Raw genomic sequence first — 23,314 nt, 5'->3', positions numbered from 1 at the left:
CTGGCTTCCCTGATACTTTCATTGACGATCTGCTGACCTAGGAGGCTGATTTAGTTCAAGGTCACTTATATCATACAGATTAGACAGTCATCCTGCGACAGGAAAAGTGGAGAAAATAATGACAGTGGGTGTGGCTCTATAATTTATGCATGTAGACTGGGCTTGAGTTAGTTCACTACGATTTAAAAGTCAAATGCCCTAGAATTTTCTCAGGCATTCTTTATTCTCACAATGTTTGGAGCTTTTTCTTTCTTGGCTCGTAGAAGACATTGTTAGGGAGGCTGTGGGACTCATTTATTGAATGTGTCTGAAGGGAGGAGTACTGAACACTCCAATTCTGAGAATACTCTTAAATAACAGTTCTGTGCACATTTCCGACATGTCACTATCCCATGGATCTCGTAACGCTCACATTTTACATTTTCTGAACGTGTAAGGAAAAGCAGATGGGCAAAGACTTTTCTTTTCTAACTAGATCCAGAAGCATGCCGTCCCCACCACCAAAGCCCAGTTAGCTGCCTAGCGTCGCTGTCCCTGTCCGCCCCACAGACTTTCCCCTCGTGCTTAGTCTAAAAGGGTGACCCAGTGCCCTAGTTTGTCTGGGACAGGTCAGGAATTTACAAGGCTGACACCAGAAAAGCCCCAGACAAACCGGAGCAAGCTGGACATCCGACTCTTGAACCTTTCTTCCTGTTGTTAACCACTCTGGCTGCCTCTCCTCAAATCCGAGCCGCCTGAGAGGGCTCCTTTCATCCTCTTCACTCAAACCAGAGTATGGACTTCTCTAAGAAGGGCCCTTGATGCAATGAGGTCCTTGAATATTTCTTTATCTACTCTGGGATTTTAGTCTCCACATCCCATCCAGATAGTGCCTCACACATCCATCAGCGAATGAAGAAGTAGAGAGCTACCCTCTTCTCCGTGATTCTGTCTTCAGCACATTTTGGGTACAATGTCCTTGTGGGTAAGGCTTAGGAATTAGGCCCCATGAAAACCTGAAGTGTGTAGTAAGTCAAGGATTTAACTTCTCTACTCTTCAGTTTTCTTGTCTGTGAAATATGGTTGTAATCACATCTGAACACCTACGGGGCACGAATAAGATAATGCATGTGAATTATGTAACTCTTCCTGGTACACGACAGCTATTAAAGAACACTAACGTAACCGTCAGCCAGGATGACTGCCAGGGTTATTTAATTCTCAGTTTTCATAACCAGCCATTGGCAACCCTACCCTCAACCCTAGAATTCTGTTTGAAATATTCTGATCTATAAAATTCTAAGACTTATGAGACCCTGCCTCAGTGATTGTCATTTGCTCCCACTGAAAGTTATAGTTGGAGCGTCAGTTCCTTCTGAGGTCATTGAAAGCATCCGTTTTATTGTCTGTATACGTGTGTGTGTGTGTGTGTGTGTGTGTGTGTGTGTGTTGCCTGTGCCTGCCTTAGTTTATGTGTACCACATGTGTGCAGGGGTCTTCAGAGACCAGAAGAGGAGCCGGACTGATAGGTGGTTTCAAGGCACCATGTGGATTCTTGGAACCGAACCCAGATCCTCGCAAGAGCAGCCAGTGATCTCGACTGCTGAGTTGTCTCTCCTGCCCATAAACACCCATTTTTGGTGTGTGTGTGTGTGTGTGTGTGTGTGTGTGTGTGTGTGTTTTCTTTTGCTTTTTTTTTGTTGTTCAGAGAACTAAGGCTTGAACTTAGGTCCCCTCACACATACTAAGCAAGTTCTCTGCCTGGAGGTTTTGTTGAAATACGGATTTGAGGTCAGTAGATATGGATTAAGATCCTATATTTCTCTTTGGAATTGATCCTGTGCAACCTGTATTTTATTGAAAGATACTAGCCATTATGGGTATATACCTCAGGAAAGTCTGTATTTCTGAGATGTTTCCAGGTGATTCTGACATTGTGACTTTAAGAATATTGCACATAGGATAAAAACTGTAGAGTGTTCACTTTCTGGATGCATGAATGCCTCTGTACTGTAGCAAGCTGTGTGGGCCTTTGGTTAGCTCAGCGGCTCACTTCATAACGTTGTTGTGAAGTCCTGTTACACCTGCCCCTTCATCTCCAGTTTGAGTCTCTTAACGGTTGTGCTATTATTTGCTGGCATTGTGTCCTGGGGTTGAAGGGCGTGGACAACAGAAAGCAACTGTTTGCCGAGGCTAGTCATTTAAATACGCTGAATGATTTAAGTGACCCCAGCCCACTTCACCTGGAGAATATGTTCAACAGGCCTGAATGCCCTTATAACCATTGCTGTGGACGGAGCTGCCGATACCAGTGACCTGGCTGACCTTCTCTACATTGAGTTTGGGAAAGGATTTGAGTACAGAACCCAGTTCACAATCGGTATGAGGAACCTTGGGAGCCAGCTGTCAAAGCAACTAGTAAGTTAACACAGCAAAAGTTGGAGGGTTTGAGCAGATGTCCCACTGCTGGGCTCTAGTCTTACCCCTAATAGTTTAAGACTTCGGTTATCTCATATGCCAGTTTAATATTGATGGATATTGGTGTGAACTAATACTGACCTTTAAAGTAAAGATGCTATGGGCCTTTATGAATTCAGCCTAAATGAGAACATGTTTGAAGTGTTATATAGTAGTGTAGCTCAAAGCATGTTCAGCCGATGCACTTGGAACAAAAGAGGTAGTGAGAGGAAGAGCAAGGAAAAAAATAAGGAAACGTTTAGCCAGCACTGGCCGTACTGGCTGGATCACAACCGTGCGTGCTAGGACACTAAGATGAGCTTGAGTTATGAACAGGCCCGGGCTGTTCCCTCCACCAGCAGCTTCTCAGGTTCCATGCAGCTCTGAGCATCACAGTGATGAGTTACGAGCAGACCCCAGGGCCGTTAGCTCCACCAGCAGCTTCTCGGGTTCCCTGCAGCTCTGAACATCACAGTGTATGGTGACTCTAATGTTCAAGGTGCTCTTTCCCTGCAGCACAGCCTGTAAGTGACAGCCTGCTGCGTGTGGAGTTCAAGCAGAGCAACAGCAGCCTGCTCTGAGTGTGGGGGAAGAACGAGGGTGTGGGGCCTCACGGGTGGACTTTCTGAGTGAGCAATTTCCTTGGGCTGTCTCCACACTGCCAGACCCTTGTGCTCTGCTCTGTTTTACAACCTCATACCCAGATATGATGCATCCTCACCACGTTATTTCAGAAATATACAAAGGATCAAGCCTGAGTGTGAGCATTACCAAGTCCAAGTCTGTAGCACATTGCTGTTTTACTTTAATGAGTGGTTAATGATTTAGAATGAATTTGTTTATAATTTATGGCATCCTTACTAAGTATATCAGAAAACTTTCCAAAGAAGGGCTGTTTTTCCCCCATGAAAATGAAGTATAGCATCTACTGCAAACTGAATTTTCCTAAAAAAAAATGAATCTGCTGGGCCAATTGCAAAACAAATAAATAAATAAACGTTGTGGTAGGTATTCAGGAGATGTCAAAGTAAGTCCAGGGTGAAGTTCCCTCACGTTTTAAATATACAATAAGTTTGCTTTGGCCGTGACACAAAAGGAACGTTCTTGTACTCACACCCTCTGTAGCAAATGCTTCTAAAATGTTGGCAAGCAGTTGACATTTCCGAAGTCCCATCAAACTCTCCTGGATGTGTTTCCAAGGGACTCCGTTCCAAGCAGTGTTTCAGAGCACACTGTTCGACTCTGCTGACAAGCTGAGAGTTTACAAATGGAGCCAGGAGAAAGCAGCATGCATTGATTTTGCTGATCAAAGCATGTGGGCCAGGATTTGGAGAGAGGGAAAGGTAGCTGGGGTGATGGCTCAGTGGTTAAGAGCACTGACTGCTCTTCAAGAGGACCCAGGTTCAATTCCCAGCACCCACATAGCAGCTCACAACTGTTTGTAACTCAATTTCCAGGGGATCTGACACCCTCACACCAATGCACATTAAAAAAATTAAATAAATTATTTAAAGAGTTGGGGTAAGGTGTGTTGACAAGAAGCAACCCCATTGATCATTTCATGTGCAGTAACCTGGCCAAGGCTGAAATGAGACCATCTGCAAAGTCAGACACTTTTGAGTTGGTCAGGAATTTCTCATAGGGAAAAGATGTCAGGACTGGAAGAAAAGGTAGAATTGGCCATCTTAGCCTTGACAAAGCTCTTGCTACCATGAACCCCACAGTGGGGTACATGTGTGGGATTGGGGAATCAATGCCACTAAACATAATTATCCTTGTGTTCCCCAAGATCAATGTTGCAGAAAGGACCTGCTGCTGTTTGCTCTGCAAGTGCACCGGAGGGGACGGCGCCATGGGGGATCCGGGCTCAGCAGGGAAAAAGGTGACTTTACCTCAGACTTGTGGTTCCCATCATTTGAACTGCAGCAACCCTTTCAGATACGAGTTGGGGTAGACATGGAGAAGCTTTACCTGCCAGACCGAGCCTCTGGAGGAGGCGGACAATGGTGCTATTCTGTTCCCATGTCAGATTAGATAGTTGCCATTTTCCTTGATCTTCTAAGTTAGAGTTGTTTGGAAGTTCTTTGGGGGTTTGGGGGAGACACAGTCATCAGGATCCTCAACAGGCCCAGTGTTCAAGTAGCAATAGCAAGGCAGAAGAGCCGAGTCATCCTCAGGCCGAGTGACGAAAGGGTCACACCAGTAACTCACTTCCCTTTTTAACCTTGGCAGTGACATCCAAATCAAGTCTGCTGAAAGTCAAACTCAGGTCAGTCTGTCATAGCAAAGGATGTGACAGTATTGACATCCCCAGATGTATATGCTCATGTATCCTTGCGTGAACATACTGTTTTAGACGTTAGGATGTGTTCAAATATGCACAAACACACTATGGGACACATTTAATGATTTCAATACTGCTACTCTACATCTGGCTTGGATATCTGGCCCCCATGCATAACAGTACGGCTCTCCTATCACCAGAATCATGTTACTGAAGGAAGCTTTGGATTAATTATTTCTAGAATGCTTGGACTTCATAAAAGGAGAACGGTAAAATTTAAAAATGTATCAAAAAAACAGAAAAGAAGGAAATGTGTGTGGTCTGTTTTTTTATGTGTAGCAATAAGTCCTAAAAAGGAGAAAAAAAATGTTTTGCTTAAAAGGATAATTTTGGTCTGTCAAGAACAAGTATATTTGCCTAAAGAGGAATGCCAGTTCTGTTGGTATTCCTGGAGGCAGCGAGAGACGGTGTGCTGGCACAGGTACGCACGTGTGACATGCACGTGTTCATACTCATGCATACACATACATAGCTACCACCCCGCATACATACATGCACATATTCATATACATGCATATATTCATGTACTTCCATCTACATCTACAGCTCCCCCATGTACATACACATGCACAGATATGTACACACACCCTTTGGAATATCTGGAGGCTTGTATGAAAATTCTTTTTGTTTGTGTAACCACCACTAGCTTGAGGTGGAAGGTCAGGGACATTTTCAAGCTCTTTCTTGCATTGCACATGGAGTCTGCCCTCAGAGGGGTGGACCTGCTCTGATGTCTCTCCCTGGCCAGTCTGCGGGGTGCTCATGTTTTCTCCTTTCCTTTTTCCAGGGACCCCCAGGTTTTAAAGGCAGTGATGGCTACCTGGGAGAAGAGGGCACTGCTGTAAGTCACGACCTTTTACTGCTTTCTTATTCCTACAAACCTAAGAAGGAAAACAAAGACCAGTCGGGGGGTTCAGATGCAGCATCTCTGTTCTCTCCTGAGCCTCCTTGTGCTTGGGTGTCAAGTCTCCTTGTTGGTTATGACCATACCTCCTTGCTTTGACTTACCCCCTACACTGCACAGTGAATTGGGTGTGAAAGGTAACGTCTTCACCATCGACACTGCATCCCTGCCATATGCCCAGGCCATTTTGTAAGAATTAAACCAACTCACCTCATCGTTTATCAGGAGCCCTTCCTCTTTGCTTTTCCCTCCCTTCCTTTCCTCCCCTTTCTTCCTTCCTTCTCCCTCTCTCTTTTCCTTCCATGTATCCAGTCATGCATTCATCTGACAATACATATTGAGGCTTCTTACTATTTACTTCATTGTTTGCAAAAGACATTGATACACACATTCCTATATAAGTGCACCCCATGCGAGCGTCCCGGAAATGAGAAAAACATAGAAAACAAGCGCAGATGGCTCCTACGTTAGGGACCGTCCACATGGTGAGAAGACAAACAAGGTAACTGTCACACTGCTCTACACATGGTCACGTAGAGGCAGGGGGAGGCAACGGTATTGAGCAAGACCAGGAATGTAATGGCTTAAAGACCTCCAAGAAGAGGAAAATGCTGCAAATGAGGGGTCATAGTTAGGCAGATACTTGAAGGATGACAATGAGTTTCTCTGGGTAAAGCATTTGGGAAATTGCATTTCACTGTGAAGGGGAAGGGAGAACCGTGAGTTCAAGGACAACGTGGAGTCCAAGGACTGAGCGTTGGCAACCTGGCACCTGGTCAGCATGGCAGGAATCCACCTGGTCAGCATGGCAGGAATCCAGGACACTGCAGAAGTCCCCTGGAGAAGACGGACTTGTGTCCAGATAGTGGACACTGATGGTAAACATACGAGTGGCTGGTCTGTTCAGGCAGCATCATCGGTGATGCTCAGACCAAGGTCATAGGTCAAAGTCTTAAAGTCACAGGGACCGCTCAAAGAGTCCTGGAATCTTGGCTGAGGGCAGAATGAACACACATGTGAAGGAGGTTAAAAGGGAACAATGTGGTGGCCACCTGGGGAAAGGGAAGCTCCACCCAGGCAATAAGCAGGTGGCATCCAAAGCAAAGGGCTGTCATCATTGTAGTTCTGATTTACTTCCATTCTTGAGTCCTGGCTGGAGTTCTGGAATGTAAGTCATGAATAGCCAGATGTCTTCTTAAAAATAAAACAAAACAAAACAAAATAATTTGTCAAGTATCCCAGACAGATCCCAGATCATAGAAGTACACACTCATCTGGATTTGTGCTTTTCCATTTTTCTTCAGGGAGAAAGAGGAGCCTCTGGACCAATGGGAGAACAAGGTACTAAGGGATGTTTTGGCAGCAAGGGGCCTAAGGTGAGGATTTGATAAGACCCCGTGATGTCATCTTGGCGGTTGATTGCATTTCCCATACTCATATGGCTGTCATTTCTATTAACAGGGAGCCAGAGGACTCAGTGGAGAAGAGGTATGGTGCCAGGCCCATGTAGCTTGCTTGCTTGCTTTTCTTTTATTTTTTTTTTGGGGGGGGGGTACTGGCCATTTCATTAAATTTTCTTTTTTTAATTTTTGATATTATAATTCCAATATTTCTATCTTTCCTCTCCTTTCAAACCCTCTCATACCCCTCCTTTTTCTCTTTCAAATTCACTTCTTTCCCCACTGTTATTGCATGCATATATGTACATGCATATAAAAGCAACCCACTCAGTCTGTATAGTGTTACTCATACATATGTTTTCAGGCTGGTCATTCAGTGTTGGATAGCCAATTGCCGTGTTCTTCCCTGGAGAAGACTCTTTCTCCTGCTCAGCATTCCTTAGTTGACTGCAGTTCTTTGTGTAGGATTTGGGCCTTTCCCATCCACTTTGACATTTTTATTGTTGCTGCCCTTGTTCAGTTCATGTTTAGGTAGTCATATTGGTGAGGTTTTAGGAGAGTAGCTTCTGGCCCTATGAGGAGACAGTTTCACAGCAAACTCCCTGATCTCCTAGCTCTTACAATCTTTCTTCACCCTCTCCCACAATGTTCCCTGGGCCTTGAGTGCAGTGGTGTTTTGTAGATGTATCCATTAGGACTATGCTCAAAAACTCTGCATTTTGATTGATTGTGACTTTCTATAGTGGCTTCTGTCAGCTACAGGGAGAAGTTTCCTTGATGTGAGGGAGGGGTTAGGACTACATTTATCTGTGGTATAAGGACAAATGTTTAGATTGTTGTTAGGGAGTATGCTGGTTTAACTAAATGGTTGTTGGTTTCCTTCCAAGATCCATGACTTCATTAGCACTGAGTGGTTGGCTAGGTTTTGAGTACCATGTTTTTGCTCTTGCTGAGCAGTTATTAAGTCCAGTTAGAGAGTGGTTGGTTACCACCAAGGTGTACATGACACACTGTACCCTTGTGATTATAGTGCCATGCTGGTCATTGTGGTTCATAGGTGTTCATAGCTGGGAAAGACGGCTGGCTGCCTCCCTTCTTTGGAAGCTTGCATGATGCCTTCTGATCCCATGCAAGTTGATCTTCAAGGAGGAGGCAGCCAGGTCAGTTCCAGGTCCGGGTGTCTGGGGTCCGGGTCTGAAGTGCATGGTGTCTTCAGCAATAGGGATTTACTTGCCACCTCTTTGGGGCAGGTAAGTGAACAAGAGTAAGAACAATAGGCTGAATGTTTTGGGAGTTGTTTAGACAGCTCTGGCCAACAATCCAAAGGAGGGCCTCTCAGATCTGTTATTGGGGTTTTTCTTAGGTGGTCTTTGGCTCTTAGAGGAAGCATTGTTAGCCCAGATAAGAAAAGTTCATTAAAACTGTATATGTGTATTTATATACTGAATTTACATATATTATAGGGTTTTAAGTAGATAATAACTCATTATAGATTTATCAGACATCCTTATTGCTATTTTACCCACTTCCCTCCTTCTGTCCTTCCTCCTGCCCCCTCCCTAAAGAGCCCCCCCTTTCCATTTTCCCCCCTCAGATCACTTGAGTTCTGCTATTCCTCCTCACCCTCCTCCCACCTTCTTCCGTATCTTCTCCCTCCCCCCTCCCGCTCCCTGAGGAGCACTTTCCCACATAACTAATCAGATGACGTATACCCGGCTAATGCCCTCTCTATTGCTCCCCAACCTCCCTATCCTAGCAATGGTTCTGCTTCACATTCCTGGTTTCTGCAGTTACTCCAGGTTGTGTGCTCACACATGAAGACTTGGACGGAGGGCCTCCAGTGAGAGCAAACATGCAGCATTTGCCTTTCCGGATCCGGGTTACCTCACTCAGTGTGACCTCTTCGGTCCCATCCATTTGCCGGCACAGTTCATGGCTCTCTTTTTCAGACAAATAGTATTCCATAGCGTAGCTGCACCACAGTTTCCTAATGAATTCATTGGCTGAAGGACATTTAGGTTGCTTCCATTGCCCAGCTATTGTGAAAAGAGCAATCAGAGAGCTGAGCAAGTATCTGTGGAGGACGATGTTGAGTCCTTTGGGCATAGACTAGGGAGTGGTACAGCTGGGTTATATGGTGGGCTTATTTTTAGCTTTTTGATAATTTTCCATGTGGATTTCCATAGTGACTGAACCAGGTCGTAGTCCCACTGGCAGTGAATGCAGGTTCTGTTTTCCCTGCATCCCTTCTAGCATTTGTCAGCCACCGTTTCTTTGGCATTTGCCACTCTGACCCAAAGTCGTTTTGATTTGTGTTTTGTTTCTGCCTCTCTTTGCAGGCTCTGTTTATTAGGACAGTTTTCCATCACTGAAAGCAACCTTTGACAGTACCCAGACATCCCCTCTCGAGGAGGCTGATGCTCAGCACAAAACCTTTGAGGCTGCTTTTGTTTGGTATCTGGCAGATGTGCACTATATTCTAACCACATCTGTCTTTGCAGGGAGAAGTCGGGGAGAATGGCATTGACGGATTGAACGGAGAACAGGTACCATTGTTGCCATCTACCCCAGGCGCCTTCCTCAGCAGGCTCTCACAGAGAAGATGAGGATTTGAGCTTTTCCTTTTCCATCTTTTAGGGTGACAGTGGGATTTCCGGAAGAAGAGGAGAAAAGGGTGACGAGGGATCTCAGGTAGGAATTCAAGACTCAGAAACTAGAACCCTACACTCGAGGCGAAAGGAAGGGTTATAAAGTAAAAGTGCCCTAGCATGTCTACTGGCTCTGGCTCCAGGCTTGCTTAAAGACAAGTAATTATGAAACCTGATCACATATGACAGTAGACATTGATTTCTTATGTGTCTGTTGGGTTTTGCTGTTCATGGTAGAACGTGACCAACCTTGACTCAGGTCTATATGGTGTGTATGTGATTCTTAGCACATGGGCCATACCTTTTCTGCAGAGGGCAACCAGAAACACATAAGGCTTCTTGTGGTGTCTTGAGGTCTTGTGTCTCTTACGGCAGCATGCCTTCCCTTTGCCTTGCTGCCTGTGGAGTGAGACAGCACTCACCACTGGGGAAGGGCCAGGCATGGTGGCATATACCTTTGATCCCAGCACTCACCATTGGGGAAGGGCCAGGCTGGTGGCATATACCTTTGGTCCCAGCACTCCTCAGGAGGCAGAGTCAGGAACTGTTTGAGGCCAGCTTGGTCTGCATAGTGAGTGCCAAGCCAGCCAAGACGACATAGTGAGCCCCTGTATAAATAAAACAACACAACCGCCCTCCTCAAACACACTGACAGAGTGTCTTGCCCACCATGATTGGGTATTACTTCACAGTTATGTGAGAAAGAACCAGATTCAAGGAGGAAAAAAGTATTGGGGTCACAGAAGAAACACATTAAGACCATGGGGGAGACATTGCCTGGGGTCTGTGGCGTGAGGCAGCTGAAGAGAGTCCATGCTCTCCTTTCCTTCTGGGATGCAGTGACACTCACCCCTCAGGCTTCTGCTGGGTCTTCATGGTGTGAGCAGTTGATCTGGAAACCCACTTTTCAGCTGTTGCGAGATAGCCCTGAGCAAGTGACATGAACTTTGAGTCTCTGCTGCCTCATTAAAACAAAATCTTTAAAAAAAAAAATCCTTTGTAGAATAGTGATAAGCAAGGTATTCGGAGCACAGAGTTCACAAGTGTAGTAAGTAACCGAGGTCAACACTGAGTTGCTCATTCTGATGCCAAGTTACTTATTTGTAGTTCCTTTTCCCAGATTAAAAACAACCTCCATGGAAAAATATTTAATTATTCAAACCAGAGAAGATCTAAGTCCTTTATGCTTATTAAGTTTATTAAAAGCCTCCCATCTTGTTCTTGTTCTGGTCTGTATTAATTCCAGGGAAGTCCAGGCAAGAGAGGGGCTGCTGGTGACCGTGGAGCAAAGGGCCTGCGAGGAGATCCAGTAAGTGTGTGGGCTGTGAGGGCTGCATGTGCTGTGAGATCTGTATGGCTGTGAAGACTGTAATGGTTGGGTGAGCTGAGTGGACTGCATATCATAATTAGGGGTCCCTTCCATGAAGGGAAAATGTTCCATTTTAAGGCACCGTGGACATACTTCTGAGCTTACAGCCTTGAAGTCCTAGCTGAAGATGTTAAAAGTAGTTTCTTTGCCCATGTCCTCTTCTTATTCATTCTTGTCCTTAAGAGTGAGGAAAGAGCTGGGCAGAGGTGGCTCATGCTTTTAATCCCAGCACTCAGGAGGCAGAGGCAGGTGAATCTCTGTGAGTTCGAGGCCAGCCTGGTCTACAAGAGCTAGTTCCAGAACAGGCTCCAAAGCTACAGAGAAACCCTGTCTCAAAAAACAAAACAAGACAAACAAACCAAAAACCAAAACCAAAACAACGGAAAAAAAGAGTGAGGAAGGAATTCTAGTCCATTCAGTTATTTTCCTAAACACCTCAAAATACAGCGCATGGGAGAAACAAGTCCCCTCTGTTTGTCTACTCCCCAAGATTCTGTCTCTTTTGAGATTAGCAGCCTCGCTTTCTCAATCCCAGGGTTCTATCGGGTAATCTCAGGATGGTGAGGTTCCTGCTCTTGTGAGGTTCCAACCCAGCAGAGCAGGCATCCACCACATCCGTGTGTGAGCACACCGCATCAGTGGAAGTTGGTGCCATGGGCTTGCCATCACCATGCCCACAGTTCAGTGACTCTCCAGAACCTCCATGAACCTAGGACTTTCTCAAGAAATGAAAATGTTTTTGAGGCTTCTTGACAAGCCATGTCATGCAGCCTTATAGTACTCAACTGTAAAAGTGTGGGCTTGATCATGGGAAGATGCCTGTGTAGTCATCATCACATAAAGAAATAAACCACACCCAGATCTCAGAAGTCTCCTTGTGCATGCTCCAGTCACCCCAACCCTCCCCAGGGTCACCACTGTACTGGCTCAGGGTATCAGTCTGCACGGTCCTTAGCTTAGCGTGACTGGGATCATTGTGTGTGTACTCTTCTGCATCTGGCTGCTTTAGCTCTCCTCCGTGACCATGGGATGCGTTCGCATTGTCCGTAGTAGTGATCACTTGATTCACTACCATGCAGTATTGCCTCGAGTGTGTATCAGGTATTTATCCATATGGATCTATATGGGTTGTTTATACTAATATAGTACTGACATGAAGATCCTTCTGCATGTCCTTTGGTATACACATTATATCAAGCATATAGTTTAGGGACAGAATTTCTAGATGGTGGTGTGTATTATGGACATGAGCATAATCTTTACAGTTCCCACACATTTATCAAAAATCTTGTAGTGAGCTATGCTCCCACCACATGAGCAAGGTTAAAACCCACAGTTTATAAAAACCTGTTTTTAAAGATGCTGAAAAGGGGTATGGGGACCTGGGCATTGATGGAACATTTGCCTGATATCCTCTTGGCTCTTTGGCGCACTATGTGTCAAAACTGAATGTGAGGCATGCATTGAAAATAACTATTTATGAAGCAGAAGGCCTGGTAAGAGAAGGCTGAGTGGGTAAAGGCGCTTGTCATCAAGCCCGAGGCCCCAAGTTCAATCCTGGGACACTCTTGGTAGATGGAGAAAGTTGACTCCAGTAAATTGTCCTCTGACGGCCACACACATGTTATGGAACACAAGTGCCCACAAAGTGTGTACATTTGCACACAAGTAAATAAAAATAATAAAGTTTTTAAGAACAAATTTTTTCCTTGAAGATGGCATTATTTTCTTGTCAGCATCTCCTGACAAGTTCAGGTAACTTCAAGGTATTCCATGTATGTAGCTTTAGGAAACAACGGGGGTGTCATTTCACAAATGGTTATGCATGCAAGAAACAATGGTTCTAATGCATGGATATTTCAGTCAGCTAGATACAATGACTGTGAGCTCTTTGGAGGTATTGATACACAATATTTTTCAGATATCCTCTTAATTGTCTGCCATTGACTGTGTGACTATATTTTTTTTTATTTTTGTCCATATTGGGTTTCATGGTTTGATGTGGGATTCCCCTCTGTATGCTATGAATATGTTTTATTACCATTGGTTAATAAAGAAGCTGCTTTGGGCCTATAGCAGTGCAGAATAGAGCAAGGTGGTAATTCCAAGCAAAGATAGAGGAGAAAAGAAGACAGAGTCAAAGAGACGCCATGTAGCTGTCAAAGAAGACAGATGCCTGAAAGCTTACCGGTAAACCATGAACTTCGTGATAAAATATAAAATAATAGGAACGGGTTAATTTAAGATGTAAGTGTTAACTAGAAGTATCCATAAGCTATTGGCCAAACAATATTGTAATTAATATAATTTCTGTGCTATTATTCGGGTCTAGGCAGTCAGGAAATGAACGAGCATTCTCTGCCTACAATGGTCTAAGTTGATGAGGACTAGTAACCAGGTCTCTTCCTCAAGACGGCACCAGATCTCATTACAGATGGTTGTGAACCACCATGTGGTGGCTGGGAATTGAACCTTTGAGCAGCCAGTGCTCTTAACCGCTGAACCATCTCTTCAGCTCACTTTTCAAATCAGGTGGGCTAGATGGCTCAGTGGGTAAAGGCACTTGCTATGCAAAAACGATGACCCAGGTTCAGTCCCCAGAACCACATGAAGGTGGGAGCAGAGAACTGACTTAAACAGTTGTTCTCTGACCTCCAGGCAAGCACAACACATGGTTATTTTCTTCTTCTAAAGAAATTGAATACCAAAAAGAGATTTTTAATTATGAAAGCAATGCTGGATGACTCCAAGATGGCTGACTGTTCATCTCGCCAGAGTCTCTGTGGCACACTGTCAGTTCCACTGTCCTTAGGCCTTTCTCACCTGCTTCGAAATCTGTAGTCCAAATTTCAAACAATTCTCTGGGCTTTTGTGTGTGTGGTTTTAGTGGATTGCTATTTCAGGAAAATTCAGGAAAAGCAATATTGACAGAATAAATAGAACACAGATATGATCATATTTTTCTCAGGAATGCATGCACAAGTAATACAAATTCCTGATGGGGAAAAAATTTAAACAAGATTTTAGGATATTTCATTTTAACTACATAGCTTTTGTTTGTTTGTTTATTTAAGGTTGGCCTTGAACCAGTACTGAATTCTCCTACCTCTACCTTCCAAGTAGTATGATTACAGGTGTGTCCCCACCCAGCTTTAATGATAACTTTTTAAAATTTCATATAATACCAGGAGAAATCTGAACCAAATCATTTCTCTGATCTACAGAGACTGATAAGTTCATTACCTGGTAATGCATCATTGCCTGTGTTTGATCATAAATTTGTGTCAAATGGGGCTCTTAGTTCTAGCTGAATAGATTATAGAGAGATTACTTTATGCTCACACTGGCAGAGCAACTTGCCTGTGCACAGAGGTAGGAGACTCTGCTCTGAACTGCTGGTGTGCAATTCGTTTTATGTTATCCTTCAAATTAAGGGTCTCGTGTGCTCAGCGGAATAAGTTCTAGACTTGAGCAGGGCATGTTTGCATGCCCATTTATTCTCAACACTCAAAAGGCACAAGCAGGCAGACTTCAAGGCTATCCTGGTCTACATAGAGAGTTTCCAGACCAGGCAAGGCTCTGCCAGAGGACTTGGCTCAAGATAAATCAGTGATTAGATAAATCCAGATCTTCCTCCCCAGAATACCACTTTCCAGTTGTTTGATTTAGGCATGTCCATGTTTGGTGATTTAAGAGACACGTATTTCAGCTTGAGGAGGAAATGAAAATGTAGAAAGTGATCCTATTTTGGTAGGGTGGGGAATTAAATAAAATATGCATGCACATTTTAGTAATTGCAATCATGACATAAATCCAGGGTCCGCTCTTTCTCCCTATTAGCTTATAACCTACTTATGTCCAGGTCCAAACACTACTTTTTAAAAAGGCTTGCTAAGTGTCTGGAACAATGCCTCATCCCTGTTGGTGATCGCAAATTGCTTATTGATTGATTGGAGGTAATCTCGGGCGCTGTCAGCAGAGCAGCCCCGCAGCTGGCCCTCAGCAGGGCTGCATCATTGCTGTTCCTTCTCGGCTTATTGGAGCATCAATTAACTTGACTGGCTCAATGGATGATCTCAGCACTATGTGTACACAGTTCGACTGTGGTCCCTACACCCCAAGTTAGAAAGCTTTATGGTTTTGCCTGCTAAGGATGGTGTCCCACAATGGTGCTGTTTCCAGCAAGTTGCTGCTGGGATATTGGGATGAATATTGTGTGTTCTGAGACCTTTCCTGGAGCAACACCAACAAACATCTGCCCACCCAGATGACAGACCAAGGAAATGATTGCATCCAAGTCTAGCCTAGTGAACCAGTGAATTTATTTGAGTTTCTTATGGGAACATGAGAGAGGGGTTATTTACAGGAGCATGGGTGACTTTGGGGCACCTGCATCACTGGAAGGCCACCCCAGCAAGAGAGGGAGACTCAACAAAATCCACAACCCTAGAGTTCCTTGCCAGCTCCTAGGCAGCTCCCCCAGTGTCTCCCTTCCCTGGCAACTGTTACTGCTTATCCAGTGTGGCAGGCTTGTGGTCCTCAGCATGGGTCAGAGAGTGTGTGTAATTGGAATGAACCCATCACAAGCATTTAACCTCTCCAAGACAAGAAGGTAAGCCTACCAATTCTCAAGTGCAGATTTGCCTAGGACTCATGGAAAAGCTAAGAGAAAGGCTGGCTCCAGCCCTAGGGTAGGACACAGCCCTGCCGCCTTGCTTCCCTTGGTCATGCCTTCTGTGGCAAAGTCTTGCTTTCTCCCCATGTGTCTACCTTGGGTATACACACTGAGTCTGCTCATAGCAAGTCAAGGAGGCAAATCAAATGCTTGTAAGTCATTTATCACTTCTACCCACTTCTGCTCTTTGATGAATTTGCAACCCATTAAAAATCTGTTCATTTTTTCTTTATTTTCTCCTTTGTAGGGGATTCCTGGATTTGACAATGGCATACAAGGACCCAAGGGCTTGAAAGGAGACCGTGGAAGACAAGTAATTATGTGGGCATTGGTGGTCAGCTTGCTGCATGTGGCTCTGCAGAGGCTGAGAGGTGCAAGGCCTTAGACGTAGAATAGAGAACACCTGGGGAGGAATTGGGACAAAGAGAATATACTTAGTACAGAAAAAAATATTGTAGGAAGAAAAACAACAACAAAAAAAACCTTTCACTCCTGCTTATTTCTTGCTGTGAGACATGAAAAATATTTGTCAACTTCTAAATTTGGGATGACTGGCTGCCCTAAGCCACACCCATGAGGCCTTCATGAACACCCAACATCTAAGCTCTGGCTTAATAGGAAGGACTAGTCGATATAATAGAAAGATTGTCTTTAAAGGGCTAGCACTAAGTTGTTGGCCTCCCCAGTATGCAGGGGACACACATGCTAGGAAGACATGCCGCTCTTAGCATGGGATGGAGAGAGCTGGCGTGGGTGGCCCCTCCCCCAAGGCAAATCTCTGGGGATTGTACTGCAGTCTCACAGATCACAATTTAATCCCTTATCCTATTATTTAGGGTTTTAAAAATGATGTGGCTGATGGGTGTCTGGCTCCTCTTAATGGGCAGGCTCCCTTGAGAAGTCCTAGTAGGGAAGGAGCCTGGTGTGGTAGGAAGGAGTCGATGGTACTGTCTTCTTTCTCAGGCATTGTCCGTGGTCCACTTTGTATGCCAGGGCTCCACTTGATGAAAACCTTGATTTTTCTCCCTTGTAGAATGTAGTAAATAGCCTACTTTTGTGTTTTCTTGGTTAACAAATTATTCCATACTTTTGCACTTAGGGTTGGCGTAAGGAACTGTGGGGGGATTTTGAGGCTTTATTCATGGGAAGGTGTTAGTCTATACAGAATAGGCAAAAAAGCAGCCCAAAGGTAGAAATCCCAAATGGGGTCTGGGAAGATGGCTCACTTGGCTAAGTGCTTCATGTGAAAGCAGGAGGACCTGAGTTCAAATCCCCAGTACACACTTTAAAAGGTGGATGTTGTGGCATACACCTGTAATCCTAGCACTGGGCAAGAAGATCCTGGGCACTTTTGCCAGATAGTACCGCTGAATCTGTGAACTTCAGCTCCAGTTAGAGACCCTGCCTAAAAAATAAGGTGGAAAGCAATTGAGAAAGACACTCTGTCAATATCTGGACCTCCACACTCACCCAAATGAATATATGTACACACCTGAATATATGTATGCACCCCGCATAAATGCATACATATATACTCACACATGCACAAAAGCCCCAACCAGCAGCGCCTCCCAGCCATATTCATACTATGCTAGGTGATTGAGTGGGGTGATATGAGTTTGCTAACTTGTGTCTCAACATGAATTACTGACAATGAGCAGTTGGTGCCTGAGACCATGGCATTGGAGTTGTACGGCTGTTCCCCATGACACACACAGAGATGTGACTTAAGACCAATGGAAGACACTTTCACACTTCAGAGAAAGATGACTCCGTCCCTGGAATGAGCCCTTCTGGTTACATGAGCAGGTGTTAAGTCAGAACCCCACCAGTGATGTAATGTTGTGGTCACACATCCTTTTGTTCCTCTGACAGGGTAGAAGAGGCTGGCCAGGCTCTCCTGGGACACCAGGCTCCAGAAGAAGGACGGTAAGAGCTCCTCAAGGAAAGAAACTTCTAGACCTGGGATCCCATAGCTTGAGTTGTGATGACAGTGGCCGACTGTGGGGAGTCGGTGGGATAGTCACTGGGTCAGGGATGCTATCTCAGGATGGGGCTGGCCTAGTAAAGTCCCTGAAGCTTGAATAAGAAAGTGCTGGATATGTGGGAAATCATGCACAGGGAAAGATTGCCACACAAAGAAAACCAACAAGTGGCCAATCAGGAGAAAGTGGCTAACGTTTGGCCTCCTTGATGAGTTAACTGAGGTTGCCAGTGATGTTACTTGATGTCCAAGCTCCAGTGTCTGCCAAATTTTATGTCTATTAAGAAATCTGGGAAGAAAATCGATTCTTCCTACCTCAACAGCCATTGATTGACAGCCTGAAGTTCTTCATCTGCTTTGACGGGTCTACTGTTATTGTCAACATGCAGGACTTGTTTAGGCAACATAATGTTGAGATTTTAAAGGGTGTGACATTCCTGTCATGTCTTGGGGTAAGGTGTGATGGAAGGGTAGGAATGATGTTAAATATAATGTCCTCATGTGAAATTCTCAAAAATTTAAAAAAAATGGAAATAACAAAAAAGTTATCAAAAAAGAGATGAAGAGAGGGATTGGTGTAGGCATGTAACCAAGAGTTACAGACTAGGTTGTTGGATGACTTAGGGATTCTGATGCTGTGATAGAACCCCAACAGCAACTTGGGGAGGGAAAGGGTGTGTTGCAGCTTACAGCTCTCAGGTCACGCTCCATCATGGAGGCACATCAGGACAGGCGCTCAAGGCAGGAATTGAAGCAGAAGTCATGGAGGCATGCTGCTTACCGGCTTGCTCCTCTTGGCTCACTCAGCCTGCTTTCTTACACAACTGAATCTCACTTGTCCAGCGGTAGTGCCACCCACAGTGAGCTGGACCCTCCTACACAGATCACAAGTCAAGACAATACCCCACAGATGTGCCTGCAGGCCAGTCTGATGGAAGCATTTGCTCAATTAAAATTCCCTCTTCCCGGATCTTTCCAGATTTGTGTCATGTTGACAAAAGTCAGCCAGCACACTGTGGAGTCCTTGGGGGGGGGGGTATTAATTTGCTTTTGGTTTATTTTATTGGTTTTGTTTAAATCCGCACTTCAAAACGCTCTATGCATGACTGCTTAGAAAAGTTCACAAAGATTCCAAACAGAAGGCCTTTATCCAATAAGAGATTATTTAATGGAATTCGCTTCCACACCTGCATTAGAGTCTAAATTAGACCAATTTTGTCTCATTTTGCAGCATTTTCTTTCTCATTCTTTGTTTAGCTATCCAGCCTCCTTTGAATTCCCTCACCCGACCCCTCAAAATACATAATGTCTTCAAATTGAGCACAAATAGAAAACTGGTTGAGTGGATGGTGCTTACGATACATTGTGTTTTCTGAGCAGATGCAGTTTATGAAACCAGCTCTTATCCTCCATCAGGAAAGGGTTTTTGCATCTGGAAGCACACCCATGTTCTTCACAAGGCTAGGAAACGAAAGGGCGGAGATTACATTCAAAACATACAGAGTGTGATTGCTAGCAATCCAATTTGCTAATGTTGCTTTCTTTAATGCATATGCAGACGAGGGAGTTGGTCCTCCCCACTTGGCTTTCTGGAAGGGCATCCTTGAAGGCTTCCATCCCCCTGCAAATTATTTTCATTGCTAAGAATATCACCCAGGAAATCCTGGTGTGAGGGGATGTGTATTTACTGTATTGTGACCTCCAGAGGCCACACCAAACTGCACAGCTTCTGAAGAATAGAGCCACCTCTTTGGAGACAGGTGCCTCTGTGTTGTTCAGGAGTCAAAGCAGGGACTTTTGACAACTGACAAACCAAGGATGCCTCAACTGGTCCTCTTTTGTGCAACTCAGCAAAATCAGGACACACAAACGGTGACCCTGCCTTCAAGCCAGAGACAAGGACTAACACTGCCCAGCTAGTTCTGCACCTGGACCGTAGGGAGGAAGTCCACATGCCACTCAGCTCTGAAGCCAGGGTCAGGTTTCTCTCAAGGTGACAGTCACCACCCAGAAAGAGCTGATGAACACAGGTCTGCAGATTTTCATTGTTGATTCTGAGAGGAGCAGGGGTCAGCCCCATACATCCCAGGGAGCAGAGCAGGCAGAAGGGATGGGGAAACCAGAACTGAGGCCAGGGAGGCTGCAAAGAGTGAGGAGACAGGAAGTCAGTGGAGATTATGACACAGGCAAACTGCCACCTTTCGGGGCTTCATGCAAGTCTAAGATTTTTCTAAATGCCAAAAGTTAGAGGAAGATGTAAACACAAGAATTCCCTTAGCCCCAAAGTGAGTGTCTCCATGTACCACTACATCTCTCCAGGGGTCTTCAGCCCACAGGGGTCCTAAAGATGATTAATCTTTGTTGTCAATGAATCAGATGGTTAAAGAAAGGAGGATCACGTCCAGAAGACAAATTAGCCCCTCCCCCATTTGAAGAGGAGTTACTCAAGGGGAAGCGAAACTCTGGCAAATAGTTCAAGTCTGAAAGAAATGAAGCCCAAAGTTTTGCTCTGAATAAAAGCTTAGAGGATTGCCAGGACAGCCCAGGCACTGGTGGCACACACCTTTAATTTCAGTAAGGGAAGAGGTGGGTGGATCTCTTGAGTTCAAGGTCAACCTGGTCTACAGAGCAAGTTCCAGGACAGCCAGGGCTCTACAAAAAAAAAAAATCATGTCTCAAAAAGCAAAAGACAAAAACAAACAACAAACGATAATTGCTAGGACAATAGAGAATGAAAGGTGTCCACTGGAAGAGCTTGGGGAACAAAGCAATAACAAGAAGGAAGCGGCAAATCTACTGCATAGCAGAACGGTTGCTATCAGGCTCCAGGTTCTTATTTCCACTTTTCCAGTTAAATTAAATGTAATATTTACATTTTTTAGATTTATTTTATTGTTCTTATTGGTTGTTTTATTTTTTATGTATACAAGTGTCTGTCTGTATGTCTGTGCGCCATTTCATGCAGTGCCTGTGGGGGGCAGCAGAGAGCCGCTAGAACGAGAGCAGCCCTGTGGGTGCTGGGCACTGAACCTGAGTCTTCTGGGAGGGCAGCCAGTGCTGACCCAACTCTCCAGCCCAATACTTAAAGTTTAAAATGGCATAATCACACGGTTCCCTTTTCAATAAAAGCACTACTGTTGAAGAATTCTGTCAGAAAAATCAGGAATCATGGCTAGCAAAAGTTAATGATTATTTCTCTTTTCTAGGCATTTTTTAAATGTTTAAACGTTTTGCCTGTAGTAATGTATTTGTACCTTTGCCTGCTGCCCTCAGCGGTGAGAAAAGCGGGCCACATCGGATCCCCTGGAACTGGAGTTATAGAGGGTGGTGAGCTACCATATGGGTGCTGGGAACCGAATCTGGGTCTCCCCTTGAGCAGCAAGTGCTCTACCCTCTGAGTCCTCTCTCTGACCCCTGCTGCACGGGGGATTTGGAGTGATTTTAACATTTTTGTTTGATCAGCATTCATAAGGGTTTATTATTTTTATATTTGCAATGAAGTTATTCTTTAAAGAAAAAATTCTGTTTATAAAACAATAAAAATATAGGTAGGTACTGGGTTGAGGGTGAAACTCAGTGGCCAAGTGCCTGTCTAATATGGCCAAAGCTCTCAGTTCCATCGCTAGCGCTTCATATACCCACAAAATAGGCATCTAGATGAAGATGGAGAACATTGAGGAACCCTTAGTACAATAAAATTCTGCTGAATTGACAAGTGATTGGAGGGTGGCCATTAGTGGCAGGGGTGGGGCTTGACAAGTAAGTGATGGCCAGTGGTGGGGAACATGGCAAGTGATTGGAGGGTGGCCAGCAGTGGAGGGTGGTGGTGATGATTGAAGGGCGGCCAGAGGTGGGGAATGTGGCAAGTAAGTGATTGGAGGGTGCCCAGTAACGGGAGTGGGGTGGCATGCAGGAAAATGGATGCCCGCTGCTCCAAGGCCGTCTCTCTTCACTTGGCAAACACTGAACACCAGCAATGAACCGGCAACTCTGAATGCTAGAGCTCTCTGCAGGAAGTCAGAACCAGGGGTAAACCATAGCAAAGTCTCTCCACTCCAGCACGCTGGCATTTGTTTGAAGCATCGCTTGTGGTGAAGGGCTACATTATGTATGGGAAGATGTAAATTTCTGCCTTGACCTCTGTTCCCTGGGTTCCAGCAGCACACCCCAACAGGAAATGTCCCCAGACTTTGCGTACCGCTTCCTGGAAAGAAAGAGGAAGAGAGAAACCCCTCTTCTTCTTGAAGGCCACTGATGGGAAAGGAGACAGGCCTGTCGGGTGAACAAGATGATATCAGAGGGAGGCCAAGATACTAGCCTGGACCAAGGGCAGGAGAAGCAGGGAGGGAGGACCATGGCCAGGAAGCACAGCCCGGGGCACTGGTGGGAAATGGGAGGGGTGGCTGTCTCTGAACCAGACTGCTGAGGATTAGAACAGATTCTCTGCCAGGGGTAATGAGAAGCAACTGTGGCCTCCACCAAAGCAGCCTTTCATTCCAGTTTGGTCCAGATTGCTTTGGTTGTGCTTTCTCCATTCATCCTCCTGGGAACCTCTTTACAGGCCTCTCAGAGTGTGCCAGGGCAGCATCATTAGGGATGAGCCTGCCAGTAAGATTCAGGACTCGTGGGGTGTCTGCCATTAACACCCTGCTTGCTTCCTGATGACTCTTTGTCCAGAATCAGTCATGCCTATACAGAAAATGGGGTCCTCATAGGTACCCAGAAAACCAGGCCAGGGGGACCGTAGAATTGGGAACTCTGTCTTGCACCATTTTCTTCTCTGCTACCCCAAGGGAACTTTCCTCTCTTGGTGTGCCTGCTCTAATTTGCTATGAAATAGAGTCAGGACGTCTGGGTTGTGACCGGAACCCAGTATGCCTTTGAGTGTACCCTTCTGTTGGTCCGCAATTTTCTTTCCTATGCAAACCATTTGAAAATGTAAGGGAAAAGCTGCAAGATCATTCACCTCAATTCCTTGTCTGCTTTCTGCGTCTCCTGTTTGCCAAGGTCCCTCTCCCATGACTTTGTAGCTTAAATCAGCAACCATGCTAGGTGGCCACTTCTGGGTTTGTTCCCTTTTCTTTGATGGCTGTTAGATTAAAGTCTGTCTCCTCCATTAGGCCTAAACCCCCATGACCAGGGACAGGGGAAAGTTTTTACTTAGGAGGGGCAAGGACACCAGAGAGGCATTTTTGGTATATAGTGATTTATGTCACTGAGCCCTTTCAAAACGAGATCTTAAAGTCATATGGAAGCAGAGCTGAAGAGATGGCTTAGGTGGCGGTGTGCTTGCAGGCAAGCTTGAGAACTGAGGCAGAGTCCGTGGAACATAGCCAGGTATGGTGGTGCGCCCTGTAATATCAGCACTGAGAAGCCAGGCTAACAGACTCCTGATGCTGACTGGCCAGCCCAGCCTAATCGGTGAGCTCCAAGCCAATGGAGAGACCCTGTCTCAAAACACAAGGTAAATGACAGCTAAGGAATGCCACTGGAGGCTGTCCTCTGGCCTCCATGTGCATACTCACACATGTGCATCTACATACACAAGCAAATG

The 23,314-nt window shown here is 45.1% G+C and overlaps 1 protein-coding gene across 1 annotated transcript in view; it reads left to right on the top strand.

The window, feature by feature from the left end:
- Col6a6 (collagen type VI alpha 6 chain) overlaps window positions 1–23,314 on the top strand; it is a 156,636-nt gene that overhangs the window by 77,093 nt on the left and 56,229 nt on the right. The window contains exons 11-20 of the mRNA XM_087905507.1: window positions 2,243–2,397; window positions 4,226–4,318; window positions 5,568–5,621; window positions 6,989–7,060; window positions 7,146–7,172; window positions 9,586–9,630; window positions 9,722–9,775; window positions 10,979–11,041; window positions 16,024–16,089; window positions 17,652–17,705. Coding sequence (XP_087761633.1) covers window positions 2,243–2,397; window positions 4,226–4,318; window positions 5,568–5,621; window positions 6,989–7,060; window positions 7,146–7,172; window positions 9,586–9,630; window positions 9,722–9,775; window positions 10,979–11,041; window positions 16,024–16,089; window positions 17,652–17,705 — 683 coding nt within the window. The remainder of the gene's footprint in view (window positions 1–2,242; window positions 2,398–4,225; window positions 4,319–5,567; window positions 5,622–6,988; window positions 7,061–7,145; window positions 7,173–9,585; window positions 9,631–9,721; window positions 9,776–10,978; window positions 11,042–16,023; window positions 16,090–17,651; window positions 17,706–23,314) is intronic.

This window comes from Myodes glareolus, chromosome 4 (assembly GCF_982192425.1).
Source record: "Myodes glareolus chromosome 4, mMyoGla1.1, whole genome shotgun sequence".
In the NCBI taxonomy this organism is placed as follows: Eukaryota; Metazoa; Chordata; class Mammalia; order Rodentia; family Cricetidae; genus Myodes; species Myodes glareolus.
The sequence above is the reverse complement of the archived record's forward strand: the minus strand, read 5'-3'. Positions and strand labels throughout refer to the sequence as shown.